We start from the raw sequence: 13602 nt of genomic DNA, 5'->3' as shown, positions 1-13602 counted from the left end.
AATTACAGCTACCATTCTTTAAAACACAAGCTACCCAGAACGTATAGACTATAGTGCAACTAGGTTTTCACCTTTGCTAGACATCTGGCAAGACCCCAAGCCAACAAGCTCCAAACATCCCAATCTATCTCACAGTAGCTAAGGGCATCAGGAACTGAAGGTAACTGACTTGGACAATTTTATTTGAGTGAATGAATGCCTGACTTAAAATAAAAGCAATCTTCCCAGTCAAGTACACATTTCAGGAAGTGTAAATTCATGCACCAGGGAGGAGGAAATGAAATGCTTCCTACTGAAATCAATGTGACCAGATCATTGCCCATATGGACTCCTGCCTTCACAGAGCCCCTGTCTAGCATTAATATTTAGCTTGGTGTTAGTGGAGTTTCAGTTGACTATTTCAATCATGATTAAACAACTCAAAGCATTATCTTTGAAAGCCCTATTAATAAAATACTATGGTTCTTCAGCTGTTTGGAAATACTGAGGATCCTGCATTCAGTTCAAATTCTGATGTTTCCTATCTGTATGGCCTGAAACCCCCAAAGTCCTAAGACTTCTTAGACAAAATAACTCATAAAGAGCCTGGCACCTGGGGCTGGAGAGATGGCTCAGAGATTAAGAGCACTGACTGCTCATCCAGAGGTCCTGAGTTCAATTCCCAGCAACCACATGGTGGCTCCCAGCCATCTGTCATGAGATCTGGTGCCCTCTTCTGACCTGCAGGTATACATGCAAACAGAACACTAAATAAATAAAATCTTTTTAAAAAAAATTAAAAAAAAACAAAGAGCCTGGCACTTAATGGCTTGTTAATAGGCTACAAATGATCCTATGTGACTATTTCATGGAGTTAGCATTCAGCTTCTACCTATAATTTATAAGCAGGATTAAGGAATTACCAAAACATTTTATACACTGAATACTTGAACACTGTTTTTCAAAAGCAGAGAGAAAGTACAAAACAAAGAGCGGTACAGCTCAAAGGTGTGAAAACAAATCAGGTGTCAGTCAGAATGAACTGAATATTTTTTAGCCTTCACAAAATTTGACAACAGGAAACATGACTCACCAGTGTAACTACAGGCTAACATACTACACTATGTTGTGAGCATCACTTCATTAATCTTCATTACATAATGAAATAGAATCTGTATATTAACTAGCATGTTAAAACGCCTATCATATAACACAATAAAGTGCAATCTATGAACATGTGTGTAGCATGTTATATACTTTACAAATACAAATATATCATTATGAAGAAAGAGGAGGAAGGTGAAGGAGGAAGAGGATGATGGAGGGAGAATGAGGATGAAAAAGAAGGAGGAGGATGAAGGAAGAGAAGGAGGAGGACAAAGAAGAAGCAAGAAATAATGAGATTTTTCCAACTGTTAAACACAGTCATTAGTAATCATAAATTCCTTTTGACAGGTTCTAGTAAGTGCTTTAAAAATATAAAGCAAGGTTAATACACTTAAAAAAAAAGGAACCTGGCATTGGTGGTGCACACCTTTAATACCTGAACTCAGAAGGGAGAGGCAGGCAGTTCTCTGTGAGTTCAAGGCCAGCCTGGTCTACAGAGCGAGTTCCAGGACAGGCTACAAAGCCACACAAAGAAACCATGTCTTGAAAAACAAAACAAAAGGGTCAATTTCAGCAACAAAATATTTAATGTTGCATGAATTTTTAATTTCCTCTACACACACACACACACACACACACACACACACACCAAAAACAAAACAAAACCACTCACAAACACGTATGCAAACACACTTGGCTTCCATCCCACAATGAGGAAGAAAATCTAATAGCTACTTAGAAATGAATTTTCTGTCACTAACATAAAAACTCAAGCAGGGTTGTGCTTAGAAGCTTTGCAATAGGACCCTGCCTTTTGAACACAGGACTGTGCAAGGAACTGATGTAATCAACAATGAGTGTGTTTCTCACTTTTGCCATTTGCGGTCAGGGAGAAACCTGTCTTTGGAGGAAGTCAGGAAGAAATTGTATCTTTGGAGGAAGTCCACTTGTCCTTCATTCTGCATCTGGACACTACACAGTTAAATGTTTCTGCCACTCAGTCGATCTATTCATTGGTTTAATAGTCGAACTGGAGAACATGGAATCATCATGACCTCTGGCATTTATCTTTGCCTGTAATTCTAGAAGCAGTCATATCTTACCAAACACAAGCCACAGAGCCCAGGCTTCCATCTATGTAATCATCCTGTTATAGCCCGTATCCACGAGTCAGTGGTAAACTGAAATAACATGTCATAAAACCCACTGCTATCTGAGTAATGCTGATGGCATCAGTGCACTTCTCACTCACACCCCCTCTTCTATGTGATTCAACTTAGACTGTCTTTTTTCTTCATCTTGAAGTTTATGCATTTCCAAGTCCTCACTAAAGGAAAAACACTGAGTAATTCAAAATGAGAGCATCTATCCAATTCTCAAACTGTAATTACAAAGTTCCAAAACCACCCAAAAAATGTTTTAGAGACTTCAGAATGTTTACTGCCAATTTAGTTTGAGTCACTAAGAGGAAAGGCACCAGAAAAAAGGTGGGGTGCCACTGACAACAAAGTCATTGGCTGGCTGAAGACCAGTGCCAGGGCTGCATAGTCAGGACAATCTGAAGGGAGGGAGTGGGGAGAGAGATGGAGGGACTGAGGAAGGGAGGGAGGGAGGGAGGGAGGGAGGGAGGGAGGGAGGGAGGGAGGGAGGGAGGGAGGGAGGGAGGGAAGGTTTTATATGTCATGCATGATGGATTCAGAAAGGGTGAAGGGAACCCAACAGTAATAATTCTATTCTACAGCAATCATCTTTTCAGAACCAAGTACTAGACATATGTTCTGTAACTGGCATTTCACCCTTGATTGAACCCCTGCCTTTGATCTTCAACTATTGAACTGGGAGAAAATCCAATATGCTCTTAAAGTAAATATTAATACTAACAATCTTTGGGATTTCCAATTAGAGAAATTCAAAATGTAAGGGTTGCAGCATGGGTGACAGGCCAATTCTTGGCTTATGGTTCTCATGCTGCAAACAGTTTACAACAGGATCTGTTTCCAACTGCTTTTCCTGTGGCTGCTCCAACCTCCATTCCCAGTAGCTGACTCCAATAAACAGTTGTATCCAAGTGTTCCATGGTTGTTGGAACGTGTGTCACATGTGACTTTCCCTTCATTTAATTAAAAATAGGATGTAGAGTGAGGGGAGGGTGTCAGCAATATTTTAAGTCAGGGTCAAAGTCTTCCTTTCTGGAAACCTCAGAGTGCAGAGAAGCTGATGATTCTCTTGTATCCTCAGATTCAGTTGTATTTTAGGATATGTGGACTATAGCTCCATATAGTCCACAACAGAGAATTAGAAGTGCTACATCCGGCACAGCAGTGTTTTAGTAAAACCCAAAATTACAATGGCTCAATTATAAACCTACATAATTCTAATTATATCCATAATATCTTCTCAAACACAAGGCTTTTCAATCTTCAGATGATATCAACTAATCTATCTCTAGACAGAAACTTCCAATGGGGACAAATAGTGTGTCTTAATTATCTTGCTCAGTCTAACATGCACTAAACTGTCAAATCTAAGGGAAAAAACGCCTTCTTCCTATATTCTGCACATTGATCTATGGCAAAATATTACACATATGTTTTCCTATTTTTCCTAATATAAGTTAGAAAATATGAGTTTGAAATTAGGAACACCTGTATCCAAAGTAAATTCTAAACAGTGAGTTGAAGTCAGGGAAGTAAATACTGACATTTTATCTGGCTATGAAACTTAACTTACTAAGAAGAGAAACAGCACTTTGATTCAAGTACAGAGTGTTAAGTGTTATTATAAACATTAATAAGTTGCCAAAGAGGTGATGAACAGTAATAAACCTTATGAAGGCAGATATTTCTTCCTTACTTAAAAAAAAAAAAAGCAAGGTCTCACTATGTAGCCCTAGACAGTCTTTAGCTCTCCATGTAGACCACACCTACTTCAGATTCAAAGATCCTCTTGTCTCTGCCTCCTGAGTGCTGGGATTAAAGGCATGCATCACAACACCCTGATGAAAGCAGATATTTCAACTCTGCTATCTGGTCCCATTTTCTCCTTGGACTCAAGAATTGAATCCAGCATTTACATCAGTCTCTATGTGTATTTTCAGCCAACCTTGAATTCCTTTCCTATCCACAATGAACTGATTTTTCTCATAGTTTCTACCCTCGACCGACTTAGGCTTCCAGTGCAATCAATCAGAGTAATAGCAGCCCAAGCATCAGTGGTCAAGTCCATCTTAAAATTACCCCCAGGGCTTTCATACAGTTAGAGAATAAAGCTAAAAGTCTTCAAACACCCTTAAAATGCCTGAAAAGTTGTGGCTTATCCAAAACTGTCCAATCATAATTGGCCCACTCCAGCCTTGGCTCTTTCTGCCTGCTCTTTGCAAGTAAATAATATGGGCCTGTTTTGTTTGTGTGGTTTTATTATTTGATTGGGGTTGGCTTTCAGGATTGGGTTATCTGAAACAGGATCTCACTATGTAGATCAGGCTGACTTCAAATGCATTTTACAATGGCCTCCCAAGTTCCAAGAGGTCACACCCACCTACTAATCTGAGCCATTTTACTGCTGTTTGTATCTCAACCTTCTGTTTTTAGATCTTCACCTAAATGTCACTTTTTGAAGACTTTATTTCCTCTGTGGCACTTACTGTCATTTTAATCAAGTGATATGAGTGAATGTCTGTCTGTGAGAAGCAGGAAGGCTGGAGCCAAGCTGAGCACAGTGCTGAGGGACACTCACAGGGAACTTGATTTCTCTTATTGAATGTATTCATGTGTGTCTCTTTCCTACCAGCATGGCCATTTCATTCTGGCCACTCCAGATATGAGCGAGCAATGAGCCTGAGACAAGCAGCCTGTCTATAAGAGTCCCATGCTTGACAAAGGCTGCGAACAAACATGCAAATAGCTATCTCAGCTTCTATAAGCACTGTTAACAAATGTCCAGTTTGGTCACAATGCAAGTGAAGAATTCAGCAGCGTATTATGCTTTGCTGAAGATACACCAGCCTGGGGTGTCAGAAGGGATTGAGAAGTCAAGGAGAAAAAAAAAAGAGAAGTCAAGGAGAGAAATGCCTGGCAGTAGGAAACCCACAAGGGCTGAAGGATCAGGACAACGTGGGGTCCAGGAGCCTCTATCTTCACTTGCATATGCTAAGAGCTAGGCCTGGAGAAGCTGGCCAACTCTGTAGATGTGAACATTCTCTGTTCATATTTGGCTGCAGTATGATGTTTGCTAAGGAAGCAACAAGGACTACTTATCAAAAGAATCCTGACTCTTGCAGAAAGACGAACCTGGGTGAACTAGGAAATTTATAACCAGCCTGGGTTGGGCTTGCTCACTTCAAAATGCCTGTCTTTGATATGGTTCTTGACCTGTCAGTCGCAAAGATCAGTACACAGTGGTTTCAGTCAGGGGTGGGGCTGACTGACCTCCACAGGTCCTGTGACAAGGGTGAAACTCAGGAAAGTGAAACCTGAGATGGAAATCAGCACAGGAAGCCTGGCTCTCCATTGCTGTCACTGACTCCCACACAGGCTTTCCTCTCTGCTTCTCTCTGAGCTTTTTTGGATACTGGTTTTATTCTGATGACTTATGACTAAGGCATGACAATGGAATCTGAAGGATAATCTCCTAGGACAGGATGCCTGGTCCCAGAGACTGTCTGTCAGGAATTCTGGAACACAGGCTGAGAAACCAGAGCACTTAGGAGAAGGGGGACAGCAGGACACAGGTGTCCCCAAAACAACCCTACTTTCTCCCAGAGGCTCCAGGGGCAGCTTTGCAGGGAGCGCCTGCATGAAGCTCATCACGTCTCTGTAATTACAAGATAAAGGATTCATTGAATTTTTGCTGATCCCTCTCTCAACTTCATAAGAGTTGGTCTTAGCAGAGAGGGGCCAAGTATCATTCCTCAAATATGGCACAACCCCAGTTACAAAAAGTACATCCCTCACGTTTCCTCCAGTGTCTATAGTTTGGAGGGGCTCACCCTTTCTGCATACTTAGAGTTAAAGAGAACAAGGTAATTTTCTCATTTTCCTTACAAAGAAAGGATGACATTAGTATAATCACAGTACTTATTCCATAGGGTCACATAATCTGTAACAAAGGCAGGTAAAGGGTCTTTAGTGAGTTCATGGTAGTTACACCTGATATAAAGTCTCATAAAACACCAGAATAAGAAGTCACACACCGACACTGCTAATGGTGGTGCTGATGTCTTTTGACTTCTGAGACAATCAGGATCAACATGGCCAGCCAGATGCCAGCAAAGAAAGGGTATCGTCTACACATAGGAGCCCAGACAGCAGAACAGAAGTATTGGCACAGCTCTGGAAGCAGAGCTACCAGGGCAAGGCTGGGCTTGGACTTCTGGTGTGTCCAGCCTAAACAAAGTGTCTTATAACTTCGCATAGTCTCACTTCCCCATTAAGATGAAGATGCTTACCACATGAGACAGCGATAAAGTGATAGCTAAAAAATTAAGCATTCTCTCATTACCATTCTTTCCCAAAAGAGAAATTTCACTGAAACACAGTCACACATGTGTGCATGCACAGACATATACGTACACACACACACACACAAACACACACACACACTCATCTATCCTGCAATTTATGTTTCTGAACCAGAATTTGAACTTGCAAATTGTTTGTTTTGAATGTCCCCTACAACTTTTCATACTATACTTCCACAAAATGTTCCTTAACATAACAGTGTCCCCATGGCCCAATAAGTAAATGAGAACCAGTTTAGACAACGGGTTCAGATAGGTGGAGGAGGAGTCCTTCTTGAGGATCTTTGGGGAGAAATTCAAACATCCCTCAATTCCCTCGGGTGTTCCCATGTTGGGCCAGGCTAGAGACTATTTCCCCATTTAAATTACAGGAGATTTTTTTTGTCAGGGAGAGGTAAACCATTTCATAGCAAGAGAAAGGCAGAAACTAATGGCATGTACAAGCTTCAAAAATTAGTCACTGGTTACCATGGTGACACAGACATTACCTAACAACTCACTGGGCTGTAAGTAAGAAGAGGATGCTAACTACACTATTTTAAGAATGAGAAAGGGTCCCTATTTTCAGAGAGAACTAATTTGCAAGAACTGAGATGCAGACTAAGAGTGACCCAGGTTTGATCCCTAAGGGTCAAGATACACTGTGGTGTGTGTCCTACATTGTGCATGTCCATCTCTGTGTCTCACATAAGCACACACAGCTGGAAGAGAAGAGTGGTGACATGTTATTTACAAACAAAGACTATGACGGGAAGGATGAGTTTTCTCACTCTCTAAATGCTTAACAAATGACTAATCTCTGTGACCCTGTGCTGAAGAACTGATGGCAGACAGAGGCAGGCAGTCCCTTTGGAACCCAACAGGAAGAATTTCCTTTGCAGACAAGATTCCCCTCCAAAACTGATTTCAATGCCTCAAAAAATAATGAATGTTCCTCTATTCTTAGCAGTTTGGGTTTTCTGAGTGCATATGAATTTTAGCTCAAAAAAAAAAAAAGGATGACACAATGCTATTGATAGCAATTTTTTAAAATTCTAAGAAATGGTAGTACAAACATGTACTCATCAATCTAACCTTGTAACAAGTTTGGGTCAGAGCGCACCGTGCTCCATGGATACAGGTCAGTCTTTTTAGAAGGGAGACCTGTCTGTCCCTGAAGCACAAGGTTTCATAAATGAAACCAAAGTGATAAAGCATAACTGCCAACATTTAACCTTTTCTCTGTTTATGTCCTCTTTATCTCACAAAGAATAGTGTGAAAATTATATAGGTGTAAAAAAAGTAAAAAATGTTGAGAAAATAATCAAATGGAAAACTGTTTATGGACTGGCTTAAAGAAATCAAACATATACTTAAAGACAACCTGCCAGGAAACTTCGTTGAACTGCCATCTCCTATCTGCATCCAGGAATGTGAAAAGAAAACTTGATCACTCTGAAAGTCCCAGAGTCCTTCTGGGAAGAAAACGTAATTTCTGAAGGCATTTCCAGGCATCCTCATAGCCAAAGGGCCACCACCTGCAGGGACAGCAAGCATGATCCAAGCAGGACACTGCTTTGTCTCCACCTCCAATATCTGAATCATGATGAAATCCTAAGGTGGCCTCAGAAATTGCTGACTGGGACAAATGAGGTCTACCATATTTTAGAACCCCAGGTCACCCAATTCTCCCTTCTCAATTGCACTGTGTACTCACTGATACCAGCTTAAGCCAGGGAACCAGATAACAGGAACTGACCACAAGATGTCCACCCATGAGAACACTCAACTTCTTAACACTTCAACAAGTGCTCTCAAGAGTTTTGTTTTTTTGTTTGTTTGTTTGTTGGTTTTACGAGACAGGGTTTCTCTATACTGTTTTGGAGGCTGTCGGTCCAGCCCGGCCTCGATCTCACAGTGATCCACCTGCCTCTGCCTCCCGAGTGCTGGGATTAAAGGCGTGCACCACCATGGCCCGGCACTCTCAAGAGTTTAGTGGGGTGCTAAATTGTTTCAGAAACTTCCAAAGATGAAATCCTAGAAGCAAAAGATCTAAAGCTCCCTCTTTAGAGTCCAGTATTTGATGATGGTCTAAGCACTTAACCAAAGTCAATATTCTTATATTGGAGTTTAATCTTGACAAAATAAGTCAGCAAACAGAGGTAATTTGCTTGGTTCAGCTTCTGGCACACAACAGGAGATCGGTAAACACTAACTTTCCCCTCCCACACAAGAGAACTTTAAAATACTGTTTTTCTTTCTTTCAGAGCCATTCATAGTCCTACATATCTCTGCATCTAACCAAACTTATTAAACACAGCTCAAATCACCCACAAAGAAAGCATGTCCCCAAGACCCATAAAAAGGTTGGTGTCCACACAAATTCACATTTCACGTGATTTTTGTCATTGTTGTAAGTACTTTCAACAAAAACAAGACAATGGAGAGAGAAAAATAAAACCCATAGAAAAGAGAAGTAAAAGATAACTAAACTATTTGCTGAAGAGGCAGAAAGGACCAGAAGGCAAAGACACTTGTCACTAAGCCTTACAACTTGAGCTTAGTTCCTAAGTTGTCCTCTGTCCTCCATACCCTCACACATCAATAAATAAATACAATTTGAAATAATTAAAGGAAGCAAATGGTGGTTTTTTTAAAACAAAAGTAGGAAACCTTCTTGGACTGCACTTTTTTTTTTTAATAGGCTCTCTCTATGTACCCTGGCGATCCTGGAACTCCTCCTCATGTGGACCAGCCTAACCTCAAACTGACAGAGATTCACTTACCTCTGCTTCCCAAGTGCTGGGATTGATGAATTTTGCTCTTGAATGTGCCAAACAGTATGTTTTTAATACTAAGGTAGCAGTTCTGGCTTTATAGATACTACTGCCACAGAGGGTAGGGACACAAAATTTTGACCAGCCCTAAACAGAATAGCAGTGATCTGTTTCCCTTTAGTGTGTGAGTGACCCAGAGTAAATAATACAGTTGCCTACCTTTTCTGTGATGTAGAAGTTTGAACTATCAGCATGCTGCAGTGCAAAATATTCATGGTTGGCAAGAGACCACCTTTAAAACACAAGCATAAACAATCAGAAAGGTGAAAGTGGAAATTTCTGTTTTAGAAGTTTTATAGGGTTAAGATGAATTAAACTCTCTAGGATTAGAATTGGACCAGTACAATACTTGTTACAAGGCAGCAAGTTCCCAAGGTAAAGCAGAATTGTCTACCCTCACTACCCAGGCCCCAGCACTGGCCCATCCTCAATACCCAGGCCCCAGCATTGGTCCACCCTCAATACCCAGGTCCCAACACTGGTCCACACTCAATACCCAGATCCCAGCACTGGTCCACCCTCAATACCCAGGTCCCAACACTGGTCCACACTCAATACCCAGGTCCCAACACTGGTCCACATTCAATACCCAGGTCCCAACACTGGTCCACCCTCAATACCCAGGTCCCAACACTGGTCCACCCTCAATACCCAGGTCCCAACACTGGTCCACCCTCAATACCCAGGTCCCAACACTGGTCCACCCTCAATACCCAGGTCCCAACACTGGTCCACACTCAATACCCAGGTCCCAACACTAGTCCACACTCAATACCCAGGCACCAGTCATCTCACAGGTGGCTACCTAAGCCTAGTCCTACTCTCAGCATTTCATCTCCACCACCAAAGGTAGGGTGAGTACAACTTTAAATGCAATACTCTTCACTCTTTTAAAAGACTGGAGCACAGAGATAGAAACAAAAGAAATGAACACACTTGAAATTTTTGGCATTGACATTCTTCAGTTGTCTCAGAGTTCCAAACTCTTATTTGGCATACTTGACACATATTAGAACACTCCAATTAAGTATTCCAGGTCTTATGCATTTATCAGGAATACACTAGATTGCCAATTCTGCTGTGCCAGTCCACGCATCTCACATAACTTTCAAATGTGTTTTTCCTTGGATTGTCAGCCCAGGCAGAAAAGCATGAAAGTCCTATAGCATGTGAGATCCCACATCCTCTCTGGCATATGAGTCCCTTCAGTTTTTCCAGATGGAGTGTGTGCTTAACCTTAGGAACCTTCTAGACATCTCCCTGCTGGGAAGGCCAAAAGTAAACAAAAGCAAGTCTACAACCACCCAGCTATTTCACAGTCTGCTCATGGAGGAAGATGGTGAAGACTGGTAGAATGGGGTGCAAGGCGCACAAAGGAATTGTAAGTGACCCTGGTTAGACTGAGTAGTGAGTTAGGAACATGTGTGTGTGGCGAGCACTTTATTTACAGTTCTGCGAATCAAGTCCACCACACTACTGCAAATATTGTATTTGCCTAGGACATACATATTAGAGAGCCTCAAGGAGCCCTGAGTGACACTTACCCATCACAGACTTCCTTTATTATTGCAGACAGTGGTTTTTTCTGGGGGAAAAAAGGAAATAGAGTTAGTTTCATTTCAACATTTTAAACAACAAAAAAGAAACAAGTAATAAAAAACTGTAAGTGAGGAAAATTTACATTTTCTACTCTTAGCTGTCAGTGAGTCTCTTACTTTTCTAAGGGTTAACTACTAGGAGTTCCATCAAATATATCAACTATTTATGACCACTATAGTCCTTATTTCTATACTGAGAATTATCATCATATTTAAGTTAGTCTTATTAAAATTAAATGGGAGCCTGTAAGGTCAAGATGAACCCAGAGTCCCTCAAACTATACATGAATTAGGCAAGCAGCCCTTTTCTTTTATGAAAACAAGCTTTAATTCATTATCTTTTTAAAGATTTAGTGTGTGTGTGTGTGTGTGTGTGTGTGTGTGTGTGTGTGTGTGTGTGTGTATAGGTAACTGTAGCCCCTTGGAACTGGGATTACAAGTGGCTATGAACCACCTAATATGAGTGCTAGGGACCAAACTCGGGTACTCTTGAAGAACAGTAAGAAATTTAATTATTGAGCTGTCTCTCCATAATAATTTTATGAGAACATGTGGCAAATGGGATACGGGGACATACACCATTGTTCTTGCAGGCATGTAGACTTTTCACCCAACTGTGGCCCCAGTAAATGTCACTTATTCAACAGCTTGAACCACCAGAGAAATGCGATCATGATACCATGTGTGGCTTCATCAACTAGCAGCTGACCACAGCTGTGCTTTTGCCCTCGCTGCCACAGCTGTGCTCTGCCTGCCCCAACACTGAAGGAATGCACTGAGGAGATACAAGTAGACACTGAGTGTCAGCAGGAGAAGAGGGATGAGAAGACTGTGTCATCCAGAATAATTGCAGGCAAGGAATGGGCACAGGAAATAGAGGAAGACAAATCACAACCCCCATCCCTGGGATGGCAAGGCACCCACTTAATAATCTAGTGCACTTGACCCTCTACAGAGCTAATGGTGTGGTCCCCAGGTAGAAATTCTGACTCAGACTGGCAAGCTGAGACCTGGGTAGCCTACTGTGTTTGCAGTGTAAGCTGTTGTTACCTTAATCTTGTAAACATCGCTAGCTCATCTGTAAATGAAGGCAGCTGCTACCCAACCTAAAGGCTGTGATGAAAATTAAACAGTTGTAACTAAATAGGAATTACTTTAAAAAGGTAAAGAGTCCTAAAATTGTTAGTTTCCTTGCCCTCCCCTCTACTGTTGCTGACAAAGCTCATCCTTGGCCTTGTGCAAAAGGTTGCCTGTCTACAAAGGTACTCTAGGCATTGTTCCTGTGGTCCTCCACAGGCTCCAGGAGCCCCTGAAGGACTGAGATAATGGGTAGAAAGAACTCCACCACTATGTTCCCCTCCATGAGTGCAAAGCACATAGTGGGTGAGGAAATAGAACCAGATATTTTTTTAAGTTTCCCTTTCATTTAATTACTTACACTATTTGAATTAACAGGGTACCTGCATACATTTTGGGGCTACAGCATAGTATTTCAATACATGTTCCACAGTATAAAGAAACTGGCTCAGGGTAACTTATACTTCCCTAGACACGCATTATTTCTTTATGTTGGGAACACTCAAAATCATTTTTACTAGCTATTTCTACATTTTCAAGTAAATCTTTTTTAACACAGTTATCCTACTGTCCTTCAAAACATTAGAGAATGATTATTTTTCCTGGACTAGACCATGGCTTAGTGACACATCACCTTATACTTGGGATGGGTGAAGCCCTGGGCTCAATGCTTAGCACCACACCAGAATTAGTCTCTCCTATCCAACTGCACCCGTCCTCATTAACCATCATCCTCTCTCTGTACTGTGTGCATACCCCATTATAGGCTCTGGCAAACACTTTAATTCTCAACTTGAGATTATTTTAGCGTTTTCATATAATTTAAAACTTATACTTGGCTTTCAAGTCTGACTCATTCCACTTAGCATTATGTTCAAGGGAACCAAGAATTCTTGAGAAATGCCCAGAGTCAGGTATTTTGACATCCTGAGTTGATCGCCTTTTAGATGTTGACTTGGGTCTATAGTTAAATTACACACTGCACAAGTCCTTGGTCTTTGCCAGGGCCTGTGCACTGACTGCATCTGTGAACTGGAAAGCAAACATATTCTTAGAACCAAATGGCAAGAAACTTGAGGAACAAAATTTTTGTGAACACAGGCCTCTAATTCCAAGATTCTGGATGCAGAGGCAAGAGGATCTCAAATTCAAGGTCACTTGGGTTACACAGGAAAAAGAGGAGGAGGAGGAGGAAGAATAAGAAGAATTCCCTCTACTACGACAACAACTTGGTCTTGGCATTTCCAGTTGGCAAACCCCTTCAGGATATGAGGATGTAAGGATGTGTCCTACCAGAGAGTCCCATAGCCACAAATGTTACTTCTTGTGCCCTCAAAGACAAAACATAAATATCAAGGCCAGGCTTCAGTCTTAAATCATACTAGAGAGGCAGATCAAGGCAAAAGGACATGGTTACTGCAATAAGACAAGGAAGGCAAAGCCACTGCTCTGAACCAAACAAAACCTCTAAATCTAGGACTCAGACAATGACTTGAGTTTTAATTCA

At 41.3% G+C, this 13602-nt stretch overlaps 1 protein-coding gene across 4 annotated transcripts in view; it reads right to left on the bottom strand.

Moving 5' to 3' along the window:
* Elmo1 (engulfment and cell motility 1) overlaps window positions 1-13602 on the bottom strand; it is a 515537-nt gene that overhangs the window by 388014 nt on the left and 113921 nt on the right. For all 4 annotated transcript variants that reach the window (XR_005880782.1, XM_040755636.1, XM_040755637.1 and 1 more), the window contains exons 3-4: window positions 10965-11005; window positions 9580-9652 (exon numbers count right to left, since the gene is read on the bottom strand). Coding sequence is in view for 3 of the 4 variants with exons in the window: in XM_040755636.1 (XP_040611570.1) it covers window positions 9580-9652; window positions 10965-11005 (114 nt within the window). In the remaining variant the exon portion in view is untranslated. The remainder of the gene's footprint in view (window positions 1-9579; window positions 9653-10964; window positions 11006-13602) is intronic.

The sequence above is a fragment of the Mesocricetus auratus genome, unplaced genomic scaffold (assembly GCF_017639785.1).
Source record: "Mesocricetus auratus isolate SY011 unplaced genomic scaffold, BCM_Maur_2.0 Super-Scaffold_100013, whole genome shotgun sequence".
NCBI lineage: Eukaryota > Metazoa > Chordata > Mammalia > Rodentia > Cricetidae > Mesocricetus > Mesocricetus auratus.
Note: the sequence above shows the minus strand (reverse complement) of the source record. Positions and strands in the feature narration are given on the sequence as shown.